General features: G+C 42.8%; 1 protein-coding gene across 1 annotated transcript in view; it reads right to left on the reverse strand.

The window, feature by feature from the left end:
• The window catches only part of SHISA8 (shisa family member 8), a 50,309-nt gene extending 38,038 nt beyond the window's left edge, over nucleotides 1–12,271 (reverse strand). The window contains exon 1 of the mRNA XM_061582813.1: nucleotides 11,709–12,271. Within this exon, the coding sequence (XP_061438797.1) occupies nucleotides 11,709–12,271 (563 nt within the window). The remainder of the gene's footprint in view (nucleotides 1–11,708) is intronic.
• Nucleotides 12,272–26,161: the final 13,890 nt, after the last annotated feature.

Here is a 26,161-nt window from a genome sequence, read left to right on the forward strand (position 1 = left end):
TGTAAAGTGATCTGAAGCTCAGCTCTGGTACATGCAATGTGCAGAAATGGATAAGAATTGCCAAGACAAAAGGCCAACTACCTTTGTCAAACCCCTCAGCAGGAAATCTAATTACCTGTGGTAGGTGATATTCTCTCTCACCAAAGACAGAACCCAATAATGATGCAGATCAAGGCTTAGCTTATGACATATCTGTCTAAACAGGACAATACTCTTGACCCTATACTTTCCGAGAAACCAGGAACTACATAATTGTGGTCCTGGGGCCTCAGCAGAATTTTTAACTCTTTCACTTGTAGTGAGAAGACCCCACTTCTAGAAGGGTGGAAAAACTCCACTTTACTTCTTTTCATGTATTTGTATGAAACCAGATTCTTACAAAAAAGGAACAGACTCTGGACCATACACATATTCTCTGTCACTTTTTCCTTGTGCCGTTCCTGCAAGGAACACATCTTCATAATTAATGTCAGAATATGGATAGTGAGAAGCAACACTGGGAAGAGCACCTTTCCATAATGAACCAAGATCTCAATCATTCCAGAGTGCAGGACACAGAATAATGGGCTCAAGTTACAGGAAGCCAGTTTTTGGCTGAACATCCGGATAAACTTTCTGTTAGAGTGGCCTAATAGTGGAACCAATTACCTAGGAAGGTGGTGGACTCTCCAACACTGGAGGCATTCAAAAGGCAACTGGACATCCACCTGTGGGGTATGCTTTAACTTGGATTCCTGCACTGAACAGGGACTTGGACTCGATGGCCTTCTGGCACCTTCCATTTTATGTTTCTATGATTCTGTCTCAGTGCAGCACATCAGACCAGGATGCTCTAATTCTATTGCCTGATTTTCTCTCACTGCGCTCTTAGCCAAAGCAACTGCAGGGAAAATCCTGTCTAAAGCTCCTGGTTCTGACTTCAACAGACAGACAGACAGACAGTCAGACAGACACATGCACACATACCACATCACCATCAATTTATAGCTGCAAGAGCTCCTTGGAGGACTGGACAGGAAAACCTTTAATCACTTTCCTATCTTCTGGAGTTTCACACCAAATTGATGTGTTCTTGCCCCTTTTTCTTTCACCTTTTAGCATAAGTTTGTGCTTTCTTTTTCTTCTAAGAATTTATTCTTTATTTTAGGGTTATGAATGTAGTAGGGTATTAGGTGAACACAAGTGAATTTATATATTATATACAGCACCAGACTGTTTAAGGTGTAACCAAATTCCTTTTTCCACCTTGTTTTAATAAACGGATGGTCCAGCATTCAATCTAAAGTCTTGGTGTGAATGAGAATTTCTGGATGCTGAATTCCCTTAGAAACATTTTTAGGGCAGTGCACAGCTGATCCATTTAAAAGATCCCTCTCCTTCACAAGCATGTTTAAGGGTCATGTTTGAAATACACATACATGACGTTCCCAGAGACACATGTAACACGGTGGGCCAGGAAGAAACAGTAAAGATAAGCTTGGCAGTCTTTAATTTAGCAGAGCCAGGGATAAATTTGGATGAAAGATGCCCATTGTTGTCATCATGGCACAATTGCATTAGTGTTGCATGTACTTGTGCAGCAAATGGGTTTATGCTGTTGTGTCAGTAATGTACACCATTGCCAGGTGTGGTATACTGGTGAGCTACAAAGCTCACAGTGGGATTGCAATTGACAGGCACCAAAAGACAGCCACGCCCTATCAGTCTTATGTAGAATGTCACTTGTGACCACACTGCTGTACTATCATAGACTGAGGGGATATTTTAAGGTGGGCATGCATAAAACTATATTTAGTTACAATGTTAACCTGTTAGAATGTGATGTGTGTGTGTTTTTAAACTATTTATTATTTTTAAACTACTTATTTAAACCACACAGCCATCATACACACATTGGAACACTGGAAGGGCTTTAGAGAATTTCAGTCAGGTTGAAATTATATGAAGTTAAGGTGTCAATGGATTCAAAGACTATATGTAATGGGAAAACCCTTCCTTAATCCATTCTTGATACCATCAGTTATCTATGAATGCAACCGGCATAAGTTAGAAGTACTTCTTCACACAGTGCACCATTAAGCTAAATTTGCTCCCAAAGAGGCAGTGACAACCACCCACTTGAATGGCTTTAAAAGAGAATTAGATGAACACATGGAGGATCAGGCTATCAATGGCTGCTAGCCATGATGCCTGTGCTCTGCCTCCACAGATGGAGGCAGTATGCTTCTGAGCAGTGGTTGCTGGAAACTGCAGGAGGGAAGAGTGCTGTTGTGTTCAGGTCCTGCTTGTATACTTCCCATAGACATCTAGTTGGCCGCTGTGAGAATGGGATGCTGGACTAGATGGGTCACTGGCCTGATCCAGCAGGCTCTTCTTTTGTCCTTAACTGCAGACTGATAGAGTCATATATACAGTGCCTTTATTTGGTTAAAATGCCCTGTTCTACCTCAAAGCTAGGAATCATGCATTCTTCAGTAGTTACCAACCTTTCCTTTGGTCTGGAACTCAATTGTCTGAGGTGTTTATCAAAAGCAAATAAATTTCCTTTCCCTTATCTTAATGTCTGGTTCTTTTGAAGTGGTAAACTCTAAAGCAGGCTTTCCCAACCAGTGTGCCTCCTGATGTTGTTGGACCACAACTCCCATCTTTCCTGACCATTGGCTATGCTGGGTTAGGCTGATGGGAGTTGAGGTCCAACAACATCTGGAGGCACACTGGTTGGGAAAGGCTGCTCTAAAGTCTAAAGTCTTTCAGCTGCAATGTATGCAATTTACCAGGGTGAAAGCTCCACTGAAGAGAGCTCATTTTAAATTGAAGACAGTGGGGCTTATTTCTGTGTAAGTTTGCATAGGATTGCACTGTTAATCTTAGAAGAATCTGGAGACACTTTTTAAACCCATTATTAAGATATGGTAGGAATTCTCTCAATGGGCATAGACTGAAGCTACATGATGCAGCCACCTTGCTGAACCTAAGCAGGTCTAGGTCTGGTCAGTGCCTGGATGAGAGGCTCCCACTTGGGAACCATATGTATGCCACCTTGGATTCCACAATGGAGGAAAGGTGGGATATAAATATCATAAATAAACTTTGCTAGTGTCCACTTGGCCATGAAAGTCTTGGTAATGCTGTTTGATTCTTAATCAGCTTCTGTATTATTGGTAGAAGTGTGTAAGAAATGGTCATAACCAAATTAGTAGCTCTTAAGGCTTAGCAGTGTTTCAGTGTAGAACAGTGGCTTCCCACCTTCCCCTCCCTCACAGCCCACTTGAAAATTGTTGAGGGTCTGCTTGTTGTAGCAGTTGTAATGCATTGTGCTAGATGCTGACTGATTTTTAATTGTATTTCAATATCAGTCATAAAAGAACCAATAAAAACACAATTTTTAAAAATCAATAATATTTAATGTGGACACACTGCAGACCACCTGAATGAAACTTGCAGACCACTGGTAGTCTACAGACTACAGTTTAGGAACCCCTGATGTGGAGTTAGAAGTATCTTTACCTCTTTGTTTTCTTTGAGCCTCTCTGTTTTGTTATCAATTAAAAATACCTTTCCGGTATCCCTGCTCTAGAGCTGGTGCGATATTGTGAGTTCAGACCAAAACTGTGTGCCTAACTCTTTTGAAACATGATGGACTTTGAGAGGTGTAAGTACAGGGAGGGCTGGAAGGATCCAGTAGTCATCTTCAAATGGCCCTGTAAGGGGGTCTTTCTTCTTTGGATTGGTTGTGGAGAGAATTAGAAACCCCATATAACAGAATGAAACTCACTGACTATAGAGCAGTCACTACCGCTCCGCCTAACCTAACTCACAGGGTTGCTATGAGAATGAAATGGCAGGGGGAGGACTATGTATATCACCTTGAGCAGCTTAGAAGAAAGGCAAGATGATGATGATGATGATATTCATCTTCTGGGTATCTGGAGCCCTGCTTCATATCCCTTGACCTCTGGAAATGGGGATGGGATATGCCCTTTCTGCTGTAGCACCTTCCTCCTGAAATGCCGTGATGAGTGAGGTCCATCACTGTACTGCATCAGGCAGTTAGTGAAGACTGGCTTCTTAAACTGGCCTTTAGTTAATTGTGTAATTTTTTGTGAATTGTGTAATTTTTCTGTGTTATTTTTATGTTGCTGCAGTTTGTTAAATGGATACTACTAACTTACAGTATTAATATAAATATACATTGGGTTTTTTAGAGGATTAAGTTTGGTTTGCTCTATTACCATTTGTGAGCTACCTTCAGCCTCTTTGGAGAAATAGCCAAGACAGAATCTTTTTAAAAAAACATTATACTATAACAGGCTAATGGCAGCTTGTGAAACCCTGATGTGCAGTCTAGGGAAGTTAAATTTGGTGGAACGTGTGAGGCCTTGTCTAAACGTTGGTGAGTAAATATCCACAGTTGAGTGGCTCCATGACAGATTGATGCCAAAATATGTTTCCTTGGATGTGGCAGGGTAATTTATGGAGCAATCTGATTTTGTACTTATTTTAATATGCCCCAAAACTTTGGGGGAAGACTTGGGCAGCAAACACCTCAATGAATAAATAGCAATTTGTTTTTACTAATTTCCTTGAGATGTTACCTGGGAAAAAAGCAACCTTTTAATTCTCCCCAGTGACAGAAGGCCTCCCTGCAGCAATAGCAGCAACTGCCGTTTTCCCCTCATTGGTGTCTCAAATAACCCACTGCTGTCACTGTTTGGAGACTCTGCACTAGGGTTGCCAGCTCAGAAGCATTCCAAACCCTGAGATTTCAGGGGTGGGCCCTAGAGATGTCATGGGGTAGGCCCTAGTGATATCCGAGGGGCAGGCCCTAGTGATGTAATCAAGCATGATACATTAAGCATCAACCACAGTTGCTTGGAGCATACCACTCAATCAAAAAACAACAACTTTGATTGGAAATTAAGATAGAAATCTTAGCTAACTGAAGGTGTTCCTGGGTCCAGCTGAAGTGATGGGATCATTCCTTCTCACCTGCTTAGGGAGCCTGGGTAGGGAACATTTAATCTAGCCTACTTGCTTCTGGCAAGAAGGGTTTAAGGGCCCTCAGGCCAGGCCAGTCACCAGAAAGCCATTGTAGGAAAAAGGGGAGCCTAGTGTTGTGGAGATATTAGATGGGAGAACTCAGGAGTAAAGCCATGAAGGCTGCAATTCTAAGCACACTTATTAAGGGACTAAGCCCCATAGAACTCAACATGACTTACTTCTGAGTAGATATGGTTAGGATTGTGCTGCAAAGATATCCATATCAAAGCAGGGTTGGCAAACCCCAGCCTGGAAGGTCCTACCTGCTTTTTAACATGGCTGCTCCAAACTTCTTTACAGACCTGACCCTTCACTTCAGAAAGAGGTTTGAGAAATAAGTAAGAGTTAAGAAGGTTATCCATCCTTTTCTGCTTACTCCGTGGGCTGCTATAAACTCACTTTGATAGCCAACCCAATTCCAGTGAGTAATAATTGACATGGTTTGGATTACCTTCACAGTCAGCAGCTTGGGAACAACAGGAGTTGAAGCCACATTTCCCAGTATGTGAATTCTCTTTTACTGCTATTGGGCAAACAACAAACCGTCATGCAACCAACAGGGTGCATCATCAATGCATTTAAGAGGTTGTGCATGGAACCACTGTTGTTGCTTCTATGGATGTAAGGGAGTGAGGGCAGAGGTAAATGAAATGCAAATAGAAAAACAAAAGACAGTTATGAATTCCTAAATGCAATACCACACCAACCACAACAAGATTCCTATGAGTAAGGCAGAAAACTCAGCATCCCATAACCAGTCAGGGTTCCTAACCAAAACTAAAAAAGTCCTGGCATCCAGTCAGCCAAGGTCACAGAAATCCCCACACAACACAACCTGACCTGGGGGCTGCAGTTAATGTGGAATGCTGTGGCATGACTGCTGATATGAGTGAAACCCTATCAGCAGCACATAATAACTATATTCTGAAACCTGCTGATTTGCTACCAGGCCAAGTTCAAGGTGTGCTTTCCATGTTATGGGTGCCACATAGTACTTGTTCTGCTCTTGGAAGAAATCGATCCTTTAGTGTGGCAGCATCTACATTTTGGAACTCCCTGCCTATTCATTGTACTCTTTTTAGCACCTGCTAAAAACATTTTTGTTTAGGCAAGCCTACCCAGGCAGGTAGAAGCTATTGTGTTTTTTATCTGTTTTTAACTTATTGTTGGTTTTATTATTTTGAATGTTTTAAAATACCTGTCTTTAACTGTTTTTGCCAATAGTTTCATTGTTTTAATTCCTTCGGTAAACTGCTTTGAGGTTTTTTACAATAAAGCAGTATATAAATGATGTAAATATAATACATAAACAAATTTTGGAGTCATTGTGGTCCTTGGGTCTCTTTCCTCTTTCAGGAACAAAAGAATCTACCTTATACCAACCCAGGCCATTTGGTACCATCTAGCTCAGTATTGGTGACATGGACTAGCATTGGCTCTCCAGGATTCCAGACAATAGTCTTTTCCAGAGATTGGAGTTTGGACCTTTGCATGCAAAGTATGTGCCCTACCACTGAGCTTTGGCCCTTCCCTTGTTTAAAAAAGTATCTTTTTAAAAAATCAGTTCACTACTGAATGCACAGCACACCTAGGACAGATCCACACCATTTATTTTAAAGCACATTCAACACACATTTGAAGTACATGAATCCCACCATGGAATCATGGGAACTGTAGTTTGTTAACGGTGGTGGAACTATAACTGTGAGGGGGAAAATATACTTCCCAGGGTTCTTTTGGGGAAGTCATGCATGTTGAATGTGCTTTAAATGTATTGTGTGGACCTACTTAATAAACTTTGCTTGCATGTAAATCCTTTTGATGAATTTTTCAAAATTGCAATCAGCTACAAAGTTTACTGAGTGACCATGGGCTATTCATCATCTCTCAGCCTAATTTGCCCTTCAGGATGAAAACAGAGGGGAACCATGACCACCCCAAGGAAGAAGAGCACTCTTAAAATGTAGAGGAAATAATAATGTATAGCCATGGTGTGAAATCAGATACTTATTGGGACATAGTATGAAGAAATATATATATAAGCATGACTGTCAAGATGTGTATTATTTACACAACCTGTAAAGATATTTATAGTGCAATCCTATGCATGTTTACTCAGAAGCAAGTTCCAATGTATTCAGTGGGGCTTACTCAAACAGGGAAGAGTGCACAGGATTGCAACCTCAAGTGTTAAGGAACGTCACTCACCCAACCCAAAATTCAAAATCATGCCACTTTAAGTTGTTTTGCAACTGTTTCATACTTGTTTTATGGTTAAAGGATTTTAAATGGATTTAGTTCTTTTTGTGAGTTGCCTTGGTTTCCAACCCTACCTCAAAGGGTTGTTGGAAAGATTCCATATACACACACTGGAGATGTAAAAATCCATACACCCCATATAACAGTTTATTGTAAAAACCAGTTGGTCATTGCACAACATTTTTTAAAAAATAAAATCAATATTAGTTTCCTCCAAAATAAAAGCTGTGACACCTAGGTAAGCCCTGCCTAATTGCTTTAAAAAGTAGGATTGGAGGGGAAGAAAAAGATTTACAACACAAACACAGTCCTTTGCTATGATCACTCAAAAGTCCCATTGATTTACAGCACAATCCTAACCGTGTCTACTCAAAACTCCTTTTTAATTCAATGGGGTTTACTCCGGGTATGTGGGATTAGCATTGCAGGTTCACTCCTAGAAAAGTGAGTATAGGATTAACGCTTCATATTGGGAAGGTTTTCAAAACAGGCTATGAATTAGACAAATAAACAGCCCAGGAAAATTTAAACAAGTTACATGTACACTTCTTTTAAATTTCTGTTCAAAAATTATTTGAAAGAAAAAATATATATTATGCTATTTTTGCAAGTAATTAAAAAAACCCATATACACACTTTTATTATAACTGAAATTGTCTACAGTAAGCTATTGCCTACCAAGATCCTGCTGTGATTGTTTTGTTCTACATCTTCTGACCTGCACACACAGAGAAAGCTATAAACCAGGAAAAAGACAACAGTTTTCTGGCCTTGCAATGGGTTCTAGCTATTGCCTGGAGGTCAAGAAATCCCTTGCCAATCATAACCCTGAATTCACTTATTGGCTACAAATCTGAAAGGGCAGGGTTAGAGCAACCTTGCTATGAGGTCATTTAACAGAAGTTGGGGGGCTGACGTTTTGGTGTATATCTCTTGAACCAGACCACCTCAAAACTTTCTTTTTTAAAAAATGAAAGCCGAGAGTCCAGAGATTCGGGTGACTCACCAGAGACCTGGAGAGGACCCCAAAAATCCAGAGTCTCCAGGCAAAAACTGGAGACCTGGCACTCTACTCTGCACCCCTCTCTCCCCATCCTCTCCTCCTCCCAGGATCCTTCAATCACTCATAGTATGTGTTTAAGAGACCTAAGGAAGGGGTAAGACTTTATTGCTCGTCCGGCATATATGCATATTCACTCAGAGTCCTATGGAAAAAGTCTGATTCTATTCCCTGGTGTCTTGAGCTTCCCAGGAGTGGCACATGGCTCAAAAGCTGCAGTTTCATGACCTCAGCTGGAGAGGATCCTTTCTTAATGTGGGCAAATCATTTCAGCCCAAAGGCCATATTCCCTTCTGGACAGCCTTCCAGGGGCCACATTCCATTGGTGGGAAGGGACAAAGGCAGAAGTGTCTGGAGCAATGAACGTAACTTTTACCTTTGTACGTGGGGCTAGTTTCTACATACACTCTCACACACCCCTCTCTATCCTCCATCCAGGCAAGCAAAAGGCATGATCAGAGTTCAACATTTCAGCCAGAACAAAACACTCAAGGAGTGTGTAAAGCAGGGATGGGAGTGGCATGGCCTGGGGAAAGAAGGTGGGCTTAGGGAGAGATCTAACATAGGGAGTGTACGGAAGGTTAGATAGAGAAGCTTAGATGGACCACATTTGTCCTGCGGGCCTGAGGCTCCCCACCCATATACTAGGGCCACCTCCAGGTAAGGCCCTTAAGAACGGTCATTCTGCTTAACTGCAATGCACAAAACATGCTCCTCCTTCATATCTTAGGTGGGCGATATCCTACTTTTTGTCTACAGATTTGTTGATGAAATCTTCTTAAAAACCTCACCAGCACAATAAGGTGGTGTGCCGGATAAATCTATTCTTATGGAAATCACTGCTATAAGATGTTGTGGTGATGGCCATTGACTTAGATGGTTTTTTAATTGATGAGATAAATATTTGGAGGAACTAGCTATCAATGGCTGTTACATAGAGTAAGGAGGAACCTCTATGTTCAGCAGCACTATCAGAATTTAGGGAAAAAAGAGGGCAGGCTATATTGCTTTCATGAGTTATTTGTAAACTCCCCAGAAACTTCTGGCTGTCCACTGTTGGAAACAAAATGGATGGTTTTTGGTCTGATCCAGAAGGCTTCCTAGACTTTTTGTATACTTCCGGTGTCATTAAAAACACCTCAAAATTATGCACTGACAACATTACCCAAAATAAAGAGACACCTAGGGAAATGAAATCTTGCAAGATAAAATCAGGGACTCCCCCCCATCTAACATGAAGCCCAAAGCTCAGTTTCTCTGGATCCTTGATCTAGAACCTGATCCTTTGAATGGGCTACAGCAGTGAGGGGATCTTGCATCCAAAGTCACACACCTGCCTGGAAGTGGTTCACAGCACAGCCACTAGATAATCAGCCAGAATGACTTTTGTAACTGTGCTTCGTGCAGGCAGTTTGGTGCCCTTGAAGGAGACCTTTTCTGTGGCACTACAGTGGATGGCCCATTATCCCTAACAGTCTGGTGAGCTGGCTTGAGCCAGTGGAGTAGCTGGTCAGAGGATTCAACCTGAGTTCAGTGCTCCACAGCCATCTGCATAGGATGCTTTAGCAGTCTTATTAAGCCTATCAGAGGGTGATACACAGTCGCCTTGACACCTCCCTCCATGCCAAATTACAGACAGCCTGTGACTGGGCATATAGCCCTCTAGGCTGGGAGCCATTTTCTTCTCTGCTGTTGCCACAAATCATGCAAAAATATAGTACACCCCAATCCTGGCATAGGAGCAGATTGTGTGCTAGCTTTACAAAGAGCTGGCACCCAGAGTGGCAGGGCAGGGCTTCCCTACACCCTCCTCCCCCCAGCCCTTCCACACTGCATTTAATCATGTCTGAACCCCCACATTCCCTTCAACTACTGAGCATGTTGCTATGTGTGTTGTAAGACCCATCGCTCGTGACCTACAAGTGCTACATAGCCTTGGGAGGTACAACAACTTTGCTTTTGACAAAAGACTTAGTCCTTCTGCTCCTGGGGATGGGTGAAGAGACATAGCCCGCTGATGGGGGGGGGATAGGGGAAAGCCACAGGAGTTGAAGGGAATGGAAAGAAGACAACCCACAACTGGGTTTGTAATGCAGAAGGAGAGAATGAAATGCAAAAGAAAGGGATGGCACAGAAAAACTCAACTAGAGAGGAGAAGGAGAGCAAAACAATTGACTACATGTGATGAGAGAAAGAGAGAGAGAGCACACACGAGATGCAAACAGGAAACACCAGAAAACCAATAAGTAATTTCCAAGTTCAGTTGCTTTGGTTCAGAGATGGCAGATGCAAAGTGAGAGAAGGCAAAGGTGTGATCCCAACAGCAGACACTTCACCTGAAATTCCATCTTCCACCCTCCTCATCAGTTCCCCCTTCCATTGCTTTTAACCTGCTTTCATTGCACACACCACAGTGGCATTGAGGGCTGCCTTTCCTTGAGTGGTGACAGAGTTGGGAAGGTGTCCTTTTTGGATATTCTCTCCCCTGCCAGCTGATCCCACTAAATACAGCTTTTATAGTGTTGCTTGCAGCTTGCTTTTTATTCTTCTGCAATGTGCTGGCAAGGGGGTGAGAAGGGCACCTGCAAGCATACATGTTATCACCCCCTCCTCAAACATTCAAACACATAGCTCTATATACAGTTCCATAGAGTTCCATAGGCTTGCTTTTAAAAGATACTGTTTGGAGAAAAGAAACAACACATTCCAAGGTACTGAAATCCAATATGCACCCCTCCCCCCTTTGAACACATGGTGAAAATCACCAACTTTACTTTCAGTCTAGTAAGTATCTACACTGAATACTTCATGCATCAAGCATGGAGTGTGCCTGTCTTGACTGAGCTGATCTTAATCCCCAGACTGTTGCCTTCACACTTTCCATTTATCTATCTAGAGATGCATTTTGTAGCAGCCCAGGTTTTCCTTTGAAATCAGCCTGTTACTTTTTCTTAGGGACTGGAAGAGTTCTCATACTCAAGAAACATTATTTGCTAAGTTTCATCTCCTTCGACTCAGTATTGCCCGTTTGCACGATTCCTTTATTCTTCAGAAGGACCACATTTATTATCCTCTCTCTTGTCTTGTCTTGTCTTCTCTTCTGAGGATTTAGACCTGAAGACAAAGCAGGCGGTATGTGTGTGTGTTTGGGTGGGGGCAGGGGAGGGAGATGAGGAGCAAAAGAGATGCTGGTTCAGTTGTAAGACTTTGATGTCAGCCTCAAAGGAGAAAATATAACTATGGGAGGGAGTTTGGACATATTTATTGGAATTCACTGCAAAGAAAAAATGTTAGAGGAGAGACAGAAGGAATAAAGGAGGAAGATGTGTTTGGTTTTTGTTTTTTTTACCTGGACATGGTCATCTCTGCCTGAGGGCTCTGCGATTTCTCCAGTCCCAACTTCGTAAAGATGCCCACCAGCACCATAATGGCCACCACACCACAGATAATGTATACAATCATATTGGTCTTGTCTCTTGTGGGATTCTCAGGAGTCTCATCCACTTGTGGTGGTGGTTGGCCTGTGTTGATCCATTCCGGTCTGTCATAATTGGAGCAGCCACTTTGGTCCAGCCGCCTAGGTGTGAACTGGCAACAGAAGCGATACCCACAGGTCCCACAACAAAATTTGTAGATCCCTGAATTGCAGTTAAATGGAGGGTCCCACTGTCCCATAACATCATAATAACCAAGGCACCGATCACCCCCAAGTATGGCCTCAGTGGGGGCCAGAGCAGTATCCTCCAAAGTAGGACCTAAGCTAGTGTTGCTGCTGATTTCCATTTGCACTTTCATCTCAGGCTTCTGGGTATTGGGATTTCCAGTCCAAACCTGTCCTGGATCCAACAGAACTAGGCAACAGAATCCAAAAATATAACCCCGTTCCATCTGTATGCCACCCCAACTCATCATTAAAATAGTCTCTTCTCTCTCTCAGACTCTGACTTCCTCAAAGGAGAAAAATCTTCTTTTGTCCAGAGATGACAATTCAAAGGGGGGAATTCAAAAATTCCCAATAAAAAGCTAGAATAAACAACAACACAAATCTTCACCTGCCAGTGGAAAAGAGACAGCTGAGCCCCTCATCCTCATTAAATAGTTTTCTTGAGTTCAAATCCCACAGTCAAAGCAAATCCTCTAGCCAAGGAAGAGAATCAGGATGGGGTGAAATAAAGATGGGAGTTGGAAGTTAAAAAGAGAGAGGGAGAGGGTGGGATGGGGGGGAAATGAGGGTAAGGAGAAATATCAAAACAATGTGCGGCACCGTCTAAGTAAAAAAACAACCTCACAATCCCAGGAGGTAGAAGATGTTCAGTTCTCCTTCTCTTCCTTGCCTTTGTGAAACAAATATTCTATGTTCCTAATTTCATTTGAGAAGCTGTGCTGATAAAATATCATGGACTACATTCCCAGCTTGGCGCGAACAGAATCCTGGAGGCAGCCCGTCTCTCTCTCTCTCTCTCTCTCTCTCTCTCTCTCCCTTCCACACAGACACTCTGCTTTCTGGAAAAAAAAAATCCTTTGCACCACTGAGAAAGGGAGGGATTGTCAAGAGGGAAAGAAAGAAAGAAAGGGGGGAGGGAGAGGGAGAATAGGAGGAGTGAAAACCGTCCTTATTTCTTCTTAAAGCCAGATCCACAATTGCCTGACAATTTCCAAAGCAGACCAAAGAGGAACCTTCGCCAACTCCCCCAGTACACTCAGTGTCCTCTGAGGAAAGTCCTGGCTAACAGCCACAGGTTGTCATTAGGCCAGGGGTGAAGCAAGAGGACACCAAGAGCTCCTTATTGACTGTATCCACAGGCACTAGGGTGCAAGTGGCAAGAGTGAGGCAAGTGCGCGACTTGCGAGAGGGAGGAAGTAGCAGAGAAGAAACTGGATGTCCACTGGTTTCTTCTGTCTCCCTTTTTACATTTATGCCTCTCTAGAGAAGTAGAGCTGCTTTTTAGTAAACACACACACACATATGCAGAGATAGCTTAAATCTGGCAGTATCACTACCGCAATGTCATGCTTGAGAGCATTAATGTAAAATCACAGCCATCTAGAGCAAATAATAATTATTGTTAATATTTAACAATAATTCCCAATCTATGATGGCAAAACCAACTTTGGATATCCTTTTAAGACACATACTGTAGTTGTAGAGGTAGGGAAGGAGAGAGGGAGAGAGAGTGTGTGTAATGAGGTACAGAATATGAACTTTTGCAGAAAAAACCTGCTTTACTAATTTACTGTCCCCTCCAAATCTCTAACAAAAGAAAAAGAAAGATTAATGCAAGCTGCAGTGTCTCAACCCTCTGTACTATAGGGTCTATAGTGACTGGTTGTAAGAACATTAGCTTCTTTTATTGGAATGAGTCGCCACCCCACCCTACCCTTAGTCATTGGCACAGCTGCTGAGGTGTCATGGAATGTTTATAAACATTCACACAACTCATGTGTTTATCTTGTCAGCCCACAATGTCTATGGACAGATGGGGTTGTGTGCTGTTTGTGGGAAGGGGTTCCGTGGAGAAAGGAATGGGCAATGCTATTGAAGTGTTGGTAAACTGACTGTAAAATGCTACTTGTTTATGAGAGCTATATTGAATGGTGTGTGAGAGAAGAGTGTGTGTAGCTGTGAGTGGCATGAATACATAAATGAAAGAGTGAAAGGGGAATAGACAAAGAGAAGTTATTGCATTCAGACACTCACACCCTCCCCTCTCCATTTGTGAATTTGATGCAGTTGTCTACTTGTTTGTGCTTCTAGCTTTAGGGTTAACTAAACAGGGTAGCTTTGTAGTAGAGGCTGAGGTCATGACAGGAGGAGCTGCTTTTATTGAATTCTTCTCTGAAATTTATCCATGAATTTCAATTATTTCAAGGCCACTTTTCCAACTTTCAAAGCAACACAGAAGCATTTATGAAAGCTACAGAATGCTCTTTCAGGCTGGGAGATGAAAACACTAACACCCTTATGCATTTTGGAAAGATTTTGGAGTGCAAGTCTAGAAAAACATACATAGAGAATCCCGTTGTAGTTCAGAAAGGACACAGGCTAATCCTTATTCTGCTTCTTTTTCAGCTGGAGAACTTTTTGCAGGTCACTTGAGAGAAAAATAAACCAAGTCTGAGGAGAAATGTCCAGTGTTTCGTACTGTCATACTTATTCTGGCAAGGTTGCCTATTAATTTTCGAAGGGAAGCTTTGCCTGCATACAAAATGACGGATAAGTTAGAGCCAGGAATAAAGGCTTTGGACAAAGAAGATGAAAGCACTTATTCACACAACAAATAATTAACTTACACAATTAATTGCCATGAGATGTTGTGATGGGTCTAGGAAAGGCGTGCAGGACCATGAGGAAGGAGGTTCAATTATACTCTTGGGCTGTCACGCTGACAAGCCCTTAGCTGGTGTTAAAATATGCAGCTAAAAATAATTCCATTTGTTTTTATTCAGTGGCAAGCTTAACCGCGGAAATGCCCCCTAAACAACCTCTGTCTTAAGGAAGAGAAAACAGATTGAATGACTGCTTGTAAAATTAGTGGTAATATTACGTTATGTTTTAGTGAAGAGGTAGAGCCCAGGTCAGGGCACCGTTGGCTTCTGAAGTGGCCAGCCTGAGAGAGCTTTTGGGGCAGCCCCTCCCCTAACTTTCCTTGGAGATAGTTAAGAAAGTGTGTGTGTGTGTATGTGCCCTAAGGGAAAAAACTCAAGTCATCAGCTCCTGGAGGGACAGTGATCTGCCCTGAGAGAATTCTGTTCTATATTTTACATCAGGTTTGCTTTAACAGTTCGAAATGGCAAACTGCCTTGGGCGCCTTGCCAGAATGGTGGCATATAAATGAAGTAAATTAATAAATGTGTGGTATAGAAATATTTTCTGTCCTTCAAGAAACCGCATCTTGTTGATGGCAGCTGGCACAATCCAACTTCCTCCTCGTGGGATAATGGAAATCAACAACAATCAACAAACTGTGGGACCTACCCTAGCCTGAAATGAAGGGACTATGTGAGCCAGTTTCAGCACCTGGAAAGCATATTTGACAGGGAAATGTCAGGACGTTGCTCTCAGGAAAAGGGGCAGAAGAATCTGCAAGATTCTCCTTATTCCTGTTTTCCTTCAGTCAAGGAACCTGTGTGCTTTGCCTAAGGATGAGGACAGACCTGGGTAATAGAGGGTTTTGTAATTCTAGAGAATCAGTCATTGTTATGTTTTTTTCTACCTAGTAGGCCTTGGGGCAACCTGATACCTGCAGAGCACCCAAAAGAGCCTCATTTGTACATCTGCCACCTCCCACATTCCATCTTCAGATTCTTACTAGATGCAGACTCATGGCATTACCACCAGCCAAGCCCCCCTCCTCCTCCACCTGACTTTCTTTACCCTCTAGTCTGAAGAAGAGTTCTGGAGAATTTGAAAGTTTTTGCACTGTTTTGTGATATTGTCTTAATTTGTCTTAATTTGGATTTTGGCATTTTTCTAATGGGCCAACACAGCTGCCTTTACATTTTACAAGAAAGAGGTATTCCATCAGCTTACAAGCTGCCATCTGCCCAGTGGCCACAAATCACAACACAACAGGGCAACTAGTACATACCCATCCCACACATCTCAAACTGCGACAGATTCCCTAGCCAGGGAGCTGTCCAGCTGCTGTATTTCAAAGTAACCTACAGTGGCATTTTCCTCAAGATGACCCCTTTCAGGGCCAGGTCACAGCACTGCTTGCTCTCAAAGGGACAAAATATTTTATTAAGATTTCTTCGGCTATGTCCCTATGGCTGGTAAAAGCATTTTTGGTGTCCTTTACATGCTTATGTTTAGAGGACTGTCTATATGACAAAGTGCTTAATCGGTGCGTATCCCACATTAAATCTCGATTTAATCTGCCCCCCCCCTTTTGGGGAAAAATCCAACTTTACTGTTTAATTTAATATTTCTCTGCTATCTGCTTTTTCTGTCCATGTGGATATATTACAGTGGAGGCAATTCTGATGATATGCTGAGAAGTATCCTCTTTTGCAACTCCCTCTCACTTCTCTTTCTTGCTTTGACATACCTGTGTCATTTCTTGCTGCTTCCTAGCCATGCTTTATTATAGTGGAGAAGGAATCTTCTTCCAATGGTAGTGAAATCTCCTGGTGATCCCAAGAGACCTTGGATCTCTTGGACATTTGGGCTGAGCAAACAATCCAGGAACAATGAAGCAGCAGCCACAAGAACATGGACACTTTGGAGCATATTGCTCTGGAAATGGCTGCTTGGGGTTCTATAATGGGGTAACTCAACTGCCAGAAAGCTTGTCAGAAGGTTGCTGGTAGGAATCCACGTTCCCGCTTTGCAGACTCCATTTTCTACGCTGAGTACTCCACAGCTATGTGGACAAAAAGCACTGAAGTATCCGTAATCTGGCAGAAGAATTTGAAGTCTCCTCAGTTGTCCAGTCAGCCAATGTTCATGACACTATGATCAGGAGAAGGTAGAGGAAACAACAAAATGTAATTGCTAGATGTTGCTCAGTGCAGTGTGTCTCAAATGGTATGAACTTGGGCATGCTCCTCCTTCCTTGGGCTCTCAGGGAGTCCCTGTGTCAACCATCTGTTTAATGGCAGGGGACCAACTCTGTGATGAGAAACACAAATAAATAAAAGGAAACAAAGTACCATGCCCTTGAGTCTATTCGTTTTCCCTGGCAGGCCCAGCATTCAAACAAATGAACACACACACCTCTTTTCTTACATGAGATGGGAGAAAGGAGAAGGGGAGAAGAAATACCAGTAGAGACTGTCCCCACTTTCCTAAAGAAGTGAGAAATTCTAGAGGCAGCACCATGGATGTCATTTCTTTTGGATGAGATAGCACTGGATGGAGATTTATGGCGCCTTTCTAATATTTGCCTTGTTTACAGATATAGAAGGAGAGCAAAATCAGGGAAAAACGTACATGCCCTCTGCAGGGTGGAGAGTTGGAGTTGAGAGCACCCTGGGCAGATTGTACCCCACAGTTTAAGGTAATTAGAAATAAAAAGCAGAGCTCTCCCTTCCTCTCCCCTTCCAATTGCAAGCTGCAGTTTTTCCACACACACGCTCCCCCAAGTACTCATACCAAACCCCCACTCCTGCAAGTGAACTTACTGCCAATTCAGTTGAACATCAACAGCTGTTAAAAGGAACATTAACATTCATTTGTCAAATAGCTCATTCTAAGAAGTCAATTTTGTAAGGCGAAACCCATAATCATAGACCAATTCAGAAAAAACAGAGAGCAAATTCACAACAAAGTACAAAAGAGTCAAGCAGCAGTCTGCTCTAAGAAGCAGCCGAAATCACTCTGCTCACCCCCAAACTTAGACTGATCCCAAGAAGGGATGCTTCCTGAGATTCTCTTCCTCTCTCCAATGCTATGGAGACATTCCCAAGGTATGGCCGGCCTATGCCCTTTCTTTTGCCAAGAACACAAGTTATGCCCAGAAGACCTCTCAGCTTATACAAGCAGTCAGGTGGTAAGTAAGGTATTTCTTATACAGCACCCCCTTTCAGGCATGCTGGAGAAAAGGGGGCCTATGCCTAGCCTTCTCCTTGATATATATTATTTTCCTATGTGCATGGAATATGTGTGTACATGCAATATACTCAAACATACATTCTCCTCCTCCCTATTAAGAGTTTTTGGTAGATATATATTTCAGCAGAGTGCAGAAATAACTGGTCTGTTAAGACTGGTAGGTACTTAGAGAGCTATTACTAACTAATTGAGAACAAAGACAGGAGGAGAAGGGAGGAATGGGAGGAGCAAAGCCAGAGAAAACAACAAACACTTTAGAGGAGGAATCAGGAGAGGAAAGCATAGATTGCCTTTCTGTCTATCCCCCAACTGATTCATGTCACATTATTATTATTATTATTATTATTATTATTATTATTTCCATTTATAGACCACTTACTATCTAAAAGATCTCAAAGTGGTTTACAATAGAATACACAAGGTACAATAAAAACATATCAAATTAATTTACAAAGCAAAATACATAAACAATATCCATATCCATAAACACAGTATAAAAATCAGAATTCACCAAGGGAATTTTACTCTCCTATAGGAATTAATAAAAGTCAGACATGCTTAACTTTGGCCATATTGTGCCCTTACTTTCCATCTCATTGAGAAACATTGTTCTGCCCAACAACTACCAGCCCCTCTAGAAATTCTAGGCATTTAATATTTTGAGCAAGTGATCTTGTTAAAAACACCAAGGTCTTTATATTTTGTTTGGCAACTAATGCTGATTCTAACAAATGAATATATTAATCACTTGGTAAATGTTATTGCCAAGGCCAATTATTGACAGTCTAGAAAAGTATACCTGGACCACCTGTGAATCATTGTTAAGTCCTGACCCATCTGCTGGGAATTACTGCTCTATGCTTGAATATCCTGGAAGAAGGAAGATGATTTCAGATCAGAGCATCTGCCAACCCTTGGTTTCAGAGGCCAGTTTATAACTAATCAAAAACTGCAGAGACTGACAGTTTATTGCATAATGCCCAAAATGCATTATGTTATATAAACACATTTTAGTTCATTCATGTTTTGTTGCAGTCATCAGAAAGCAACCTAGGAAACCTGTTTCTCATTCATCTCATTATCACCAGGCTTTAAAAAAATCAAGCTAAGCCTTCAGCATGCTTCACTCAACTAGTGAAGGTCCATTCCCTCCCCCCATGAGGCTAGGGGAGTAGTGACAAGGGAGAGAGCCTGTTCAGTTGTGGCTCCCAATCTGTAGAATATGCTCCCTAGTGAGATCTGCCTGGCACCTTCCTTGACAGCTTTTCAGTGTCAGATAAAGACTTATTTTTCCCAGGCATTTGATAGACTGAGATGGTGTTATCTGTTATTAGCATATTGCAAAACCCTGTGGATGTATGGGTGTGTTCTTGCTTTATTGTTTTACTGTTTTGTTTTTATAGCATTATATAATTGTTTTTGTTTTTATTAATGTTGTAAGTCACTTGGAGATCTTCAGATAACAAACAACTAATAAATCTAATTAACAATAACAACAACAAACATAAAAGAGTATCACAACAGCTTCTAAGATTGCAGAACCAGCAGCCCTCTCTCTGAAACATATCTATCTCGATCTTCAGGCTGCAATATAAACAATTACCTATAAGGGGGGAAACCCTGTTAAAATCAATGGACACAGACACCGTTATTCTGCTAAAAGTCTCAGACAACATAGAGAAAACCATTTAGTAGGATATGGGTAAAGCAATTAAAAAGTTCCTTCTTCAGTTCCGCAGTGCTCTGAGATGCAGAGAGCCCTCATCTTGGTCATCTGTTTCAACTCCGAGGCTTTCTCTGGAGGCAGAGCCCTGATTAGCAACTAATACAGTTTCTGCCTGTGTTCTTTCCCAGCCTTCGCAGAGCTTCCATTGGCTCAATCTTCAGCCAACCAGAAGCTGATGCTCCACCTACAGCCGAGAACCAATGTTCCAGCCCAACCGCCTTTCAAAATGGCTCTACTGGAAGGCTGTCTTTGGTAATTGCCTGATTGGAAACCATGAATTGGTCCTTTACTCTTTGTAACATGCATTGGTCCTTTATGCCAATACTCACAACCTAAATCTTAAAGTGGTAAACACTGGGACAGACCTTATTTCTATACCGACTGTGTATACTGGCCAATAGCCCACCCCAGAGTTGCAGCAAAACAAAGCACCTAGCTTGTGGGCAGTTGTGAGAGTTCACTCCCTCTTACTTCCATTTTCTGGCAAGTTTCATCCTCCATCCCAAAAATCCCTAATGTGGCCAGACCACGCCAGGCATTGGAGTGCAAGAGGTGATTTCCTCCCAAAGGGTGCCCTCCCCTCCTGGCCTGGAAGCTTCAGTGCAAGAGAATCTCATTTGACCCACATCTCCCTAGCCTGAGGAGGCACTGTGCCTGTCCTGTGACCTCGAGGACTCTAACCTAGAAGTCCCAGAGGAATCATGATCTTCCCCGAACTGTTGGAGTCAATGACTGTGAAAGCAGGCCAGGCCCTTTTGCTGAAGAGACTTTGCTCATGAGGTGGTGGTGGTTGATCTCAGCACCCAGATAGAGCTACAACTCTGTTTAAAGTTCAGTTGAGTTTTGCTTGCTGTTGAAGCAACATTATTTGATGCTTTAGCCAGAATGCCATACAGAACTGTCCAGGATGCTATTGGTTTGCCAGGGCCCTACAGAATGTGTTTTTTTGGGGGGGGGGTTATTCTGCAACATGTGATTGATGCAATAATAGCATATTGGTAGCTTTATAATGAACCTTCCACACAGTATTTCACATTGTTAGTTCTGCGATGCTTCCCCAATGTTACTGGATTATTTCCATCTGGAGGGGTGCTCTAGTGCTATAGCACAACAAAAGTGGAACACCCCCTCTTGGGAACATTTGCATATGAAAACTTACATGATTTTAGAAGGAAACTATGGGATGAAGTAATATGACCATCCTGAAGATTTTGTAGGTACAAATGATATTGAAAGTGCAATTGTATAACCACACCAATAACATCATGAGCTCAAATCATGACGAACACTCCATATAAAAGGATCTGTGGAGGGATCCTCATTCTCATCTTATTGGAGCATAAGCTCTGCTTTGCCAGACTTACCTCAGGTGCCTCCAGATTGTCATTATTTTGTGAAAGGGATTCAACTGAATATTGTAAATTTAGATTTACACAATTAAGTGGATTCAAGTGCTCCATCACCCTAGAAGAACAAATCCACTTTTTTTAAAAAAGAAGAAGACTTTTTGCAGTTAGGAAAGTGACAGGGAAACGCCCTGAGAAGTGTGGGATTAATAGAAAGGTCTGTAAACATTCTGCAAACAAATCAGGATAAATGCTCATCGTATAACCACCCCATAAACAAATCAGAATGAATGCTCAAATAAAGCCCACAAATAGTCTCACCACCATGTAAACTTTGTGCAAGCAAATCAGGATGAATGCTGAATAAACATATCATCTGGAGGGGACCCTTACTGGAACCTGGCATTTGCTTTGCTTGATGTTGCCTTGTTTGCTTTACCAGAACCTGAACCTCCACCTCCCACCTCCCTGCTCGAGCTCTGTCTGGCTGAGACCATTGCTTAGGACAGGACATCACCTTTCCCTTGTAAGTGTCTCACATTACATTGTTTTAATTTTAATCTAGTTTTGTTTTAATGGCATGTGCAAGTTATCTCTTTGCCCAAAGTCACCCAATGCAACATGCAACAGTGAAACCCAGCAGTACAATTTACACACTACAGTCACTAAAATATCTTTCTATAGGGGTACAGGTCACATTTGGATGACTTAGGGCTTTGTGTACTTCACCATTATTCCTAACATGGAATACAATTCCCCCAGACTGGTAATTTCCAGACTGGATTATTGCAATGCGCCCTATGTGGGGCTGCCCTTGAAGACGACTTGGAAACTTCAACTGGTCCAAAATACAGCAGCCAGATTACTGGAGGTGGTTCCCTTTAGAACTCATATAACCCCTGTTTTAAAACAGCTGCATTGGTTGCCAGTTGGTTTCCAGGTCCAGTTCAAGGTGTTCACGTTAGTGTTCAAAGCCCTAAACAACTTAGATCCCAAATATCTGAAAGACTACCTCCTTCCCTACAGATCCGCTCAGGTGTTGAGATCAGCAGAGGGGGACCCTTTTGGTAGTTCCATCACCTTCTGAAGCTCAGGGTGGTGGCCTGGGAGAGGGTATTCTTTGTGGCAGCCCCTAAGCTGTGGAACTGCCTCCCCACTGAGGTGCGTCTGGCAACTTCATCGTACAACTTGCGGTGAATGCTACAAATGCACCTCTTTACCCTGTATGTTTTTAGGACCTACCTTATTTTCTGATGTTGTTTAGGTTGTTTTTAACTGTTTTAATTATGTGTTTTAAAACCATTGTAACCCACCCTGGGACCTCTGGGTGAAGGTTGGGTGGTAATAATAACAACAACAACAACAACAACAACAACAACAACAACAACAACAACAACAATAATAATAATAATAATAATAATAATAATAATAATAATAATAATAATAATAATAATAATAATAATAAAAATAACCCTACCCCTCCCTCCAATTTGTGGCTGGATAGACAAATTCTGAAACTTTTTTATAGTTAGCACTTATCATTGAGCTTTTAGCAATAACAGCAAGACTCATTCTCTCTATCTATTGCAGAAGGAACTTTCTAACTGTTAGTATATCATGCCAAGCCAAATGGGAAGCCACTGGCTCCCAAGGAGGAGATTGGAGCCATGTTGCTCCTCCCTGGGTTTATTTAGTGGTGCAGCAGCTACATCAAGGTTTGCCTTGTCCAAATACAGGACTGTGGTTGAGGTCTTTTCCCCTCAACCAAGCTCTGTAGCCGAGGGTTGTCCTATGGTTAAAGGCTGTGGTTAAGGAGGAGAAACCTTAACCATGATCCAGGGTTCAGATAACACACTAACCCAAACCTTGGCTTAGCTGTCATCCTACACTTACCTAAAAAGCCTGGTGAAGAGCAAAGTGGGGGAGACCTCCTCACCAAGAGCCAGCACATTTGCATAGTCACGTCAATCATACTCTGGCTTATTGTGATGTGTAAATCAAGCCAATATCTCTCCAAAATGATACGTGTTTCAATTGATTGTCTCCCTACATCAATTATATATCTCAATATATTTACACTTAGATTAACACATTGCAGTGTGCTCTTTTTGTCCTGTATGGGAGATGGATAGAATACTCAGCAGCCACAGTGATGTCTATCCAGGGAAAGTAATTACCAGGCTGTGGACATTTTCAAGTAGCAGTTAGTATGTTTGGTATAAATGGGATGTCCTGTATTAAACAGGAGATCCTATGTTCATTTATTGTGAAGATTGTTTTGAGATATTTGGAAGTCAGGAAATGCAAAATTCAGTCTTTTCTGGGAGTCCAAATGTAGATCTGAGTTACTTCCGCACAACCAGAGAGCTACTCCAGTGGAACTGTGAAAATTACTCTGGATTTACATCACTGTGTGTCAGATCAGAATTTTGCTTTAGTAGCTACCTTAACACTGGAAATGTAGGAGCACATCTTGCCTGCAGATACATCTGTTTGCAGCTCCACAGCTGGAATTTATTGTGCTGATTCCAGAAGGCAGAATGTGACTTGCTCCACATTGACTTAATCTTTAATGGCGCAATCAAAATTCTAAGTATTTCAAAGGTGGATGACAGGAAAGGATCAGGGATACTCTGGTGTTAAATACAACAGTCTTTAAGGGGGGGAGTGCCTCCAGAGGGCAACCTTCCCATTTGTTGATTGCTGAACTGCCATATGCATCCAATTTCAAGTCACTAGAGGAGAATCAGTATTGGTATAGTCTGAAAATGAATGAACACAAATAGGTTCACCGCTTTGGGCACTGACCTTTAAACTTATGCTGCAGCAGCACACCAGCACCTAAAGGTGAGTTGCAGAAATATGTCTCTTCCTTCCACCACTCCCATTGCTTGGAACAGTATCCTAGTGCTCAAAAGCAAGAAAATGGAAAGTTCCCAACCAGCTTAATACTTATGGATCCCATCTGATGCAATATTCTTTAAAAAAAAAAACCCAAATACCATTGCCATTTTATTTTCAGTGTTTTTTAAAAAATGTTCCATGAAATAAAGATCTGTAAAACCTCTGGGGGCAGACAGCAGAACCTGGCATGGTTGGGCATCTGCTGAGGGTCCAGTGCTTCAGCAGGGGGTCCACTGGCATGAGTGCCTGAGCTCACTCTGCCTTCCCGTATCCTTGGCTCCAATTTATTGAGTGGTGGGTGGCTAGAAAGCTGCAATTTTAACATTTTCACAATGCTCTCAGTGACACTACTTGGGGGCCATTGGAGGAATGTCAAGATGGCAGGCAGCTCACAGGTATCCCCAGGGGATCATGGTGGTGGTAGTGTTGCTGCCGTCCACTGTGGCTGTGCCGTCATCTGTAAGCCTGCTGTGGTACCCATGCTGGGGTGCCCTCTAACCTGGAGCCACTCTAATTAGAAGGTGCTCACAATACTCAGAGAGAGCCCACAGAAGACAAGTGGATTCTCCTACCTGGACAAGGCCCTGGAAGCCTCCTTCCTTTTCACAGGTTGAACTTTGGTCCTTCTACTGACTCAGCAGATGTGCCAAGTGATCAATTTGGAATCCTCATCTCATATCCTCAAATTCTCAGTTGTATGCTCAGAACAAGGGAGTGAGAGGAGGTGCCAGCTGTAGTCACCTTCCATACCCTCCCCTTGCCCTCTGAGCAGCACTACGAGAGGGGGATGGGTCCTGCTCACTCCATGCTGCTCTTCAGATTGCCTTCACTTCTAGAACATAGAAAATGGTCTTATACTGAGTCAGACCATTGGTCAATCTAGCTTAGTATTGTCTTCTCTGAGTGGCAGTGGCTCTCCAGGGTTTCAGGGCCAGTGCCAGGCATGACTGGGTCCTTGGGCACCAGTCTGCCCCAGGCCCATGGGGCCTGCCCAAGACACCGCCCGCCTACTTCTCCCATCGCTTCATGTGAATGCCATGTACACTGCGCAAGCATGCATACCATCAACCAAGATGGCGGCAGGGGAATCAGCCTCTTAGGGAAGCCTCCACTGCCATCTTGGTTGATGACATACATGTGTACACAACACACACAGAAAGGCGTGTGTGCAGGTTTTTGAAGCCTGTGAGATCTGTATGGGTGGGGTGCCTGGGAGCTCCCTCTCTGCGATCTGCAGCAGGGTTGGGAGTCGACACTGCCACATATTGCGGAATGGAAGTGCTACCCTCCCACCCTAAGAAGGGGGCCTTCAGGGACCCCTCTGGCCCCTAGGGATCCTCGGCTAGAGCCCAACCTGGCCACCCTCTGGCCCTGGCCCTGCTGGCCGGGGCTGATGGGAGTTGGAGTCCAGCAACATTTGGAGGGCCACAGGTTTCTCACTCCTGGAATATGTTATTGGAACTCTCCTTTGAAGAGCAAGTATCCCTGGTTAGGTCAACACCTGCTGTAAAGCAAAGAGAAACTGGACCCTCCCCAACCATTTGCATAACTCCCCATTTGTACTCTTGCTTGCGACACACACTAGAACTGTTTCCTTAAGAACATAAGAAGAACCTCCTGGAATAGGTCAATCCAGCATCTGGTCCAGCATCTTGTTCTCACAGTGGCCAACCAGTTGCCCATGAGAAGCCTGAAAGCAGAACCTGAGTGCAAAGAGCACTCTCCCCTCCTGCAGTTTCCAGCAACTGGTATTCAGAAGCATACTGCCTCCCATGATGGAGGCAGAGCATAGTCACTGGTAGTCTTATCCTCCATGAATTTGTCTAATCCTCTTTTAAGACCATCCAAGTTGGCGGCCATCACTGCCTCCCGTGGGAACAAATTCCAGAGGTTAACTATGCGCTGTGTGAAGAAGTACTTTCTTTTGTCCTTCCTCAATCTTCCAACATTCAGCTTCACTGGATCTCCATGAATTCTAGAGCTGCTGCACCAAGCATCCTTGAACTCTTACATATTGGTGTATGACACAGCACAAAAAAATCTTGCACCTTGTATGGAGAGGAGGCCCAATATTCTTGTACCTGTATGAGAATCCTTTCTCGACCTCGCCTCAGTTGTTCATGCTCTGGTAACTTCGAGATTGGATTACTGTAATGCGCTCTACATAGGGCTGCCCTTGAAGACAGTTCGGAAGCTTCAGCTAGTGCAGAATGCGGCAGCTAGACTATTGACGAGGACCAGTCGGTCTTCGCACATAACTCCTGTTCTGG

This window comes from Rhineura floridana, chromosome 8, assembly GCF_030035675.1.
Source record: "Rhineura floridana isolate rRhiFlo1 chromosome 8, rRhiFlo1.hap2, whole genome shotgun sequence".
Taxonomy (NCBI): domain Eukaryota; kingdom Metazoa; phylum Chordata; class Lepidosauria; order Squamata; family Rhineuridae; genus Rhineura; species Rhineura floridana.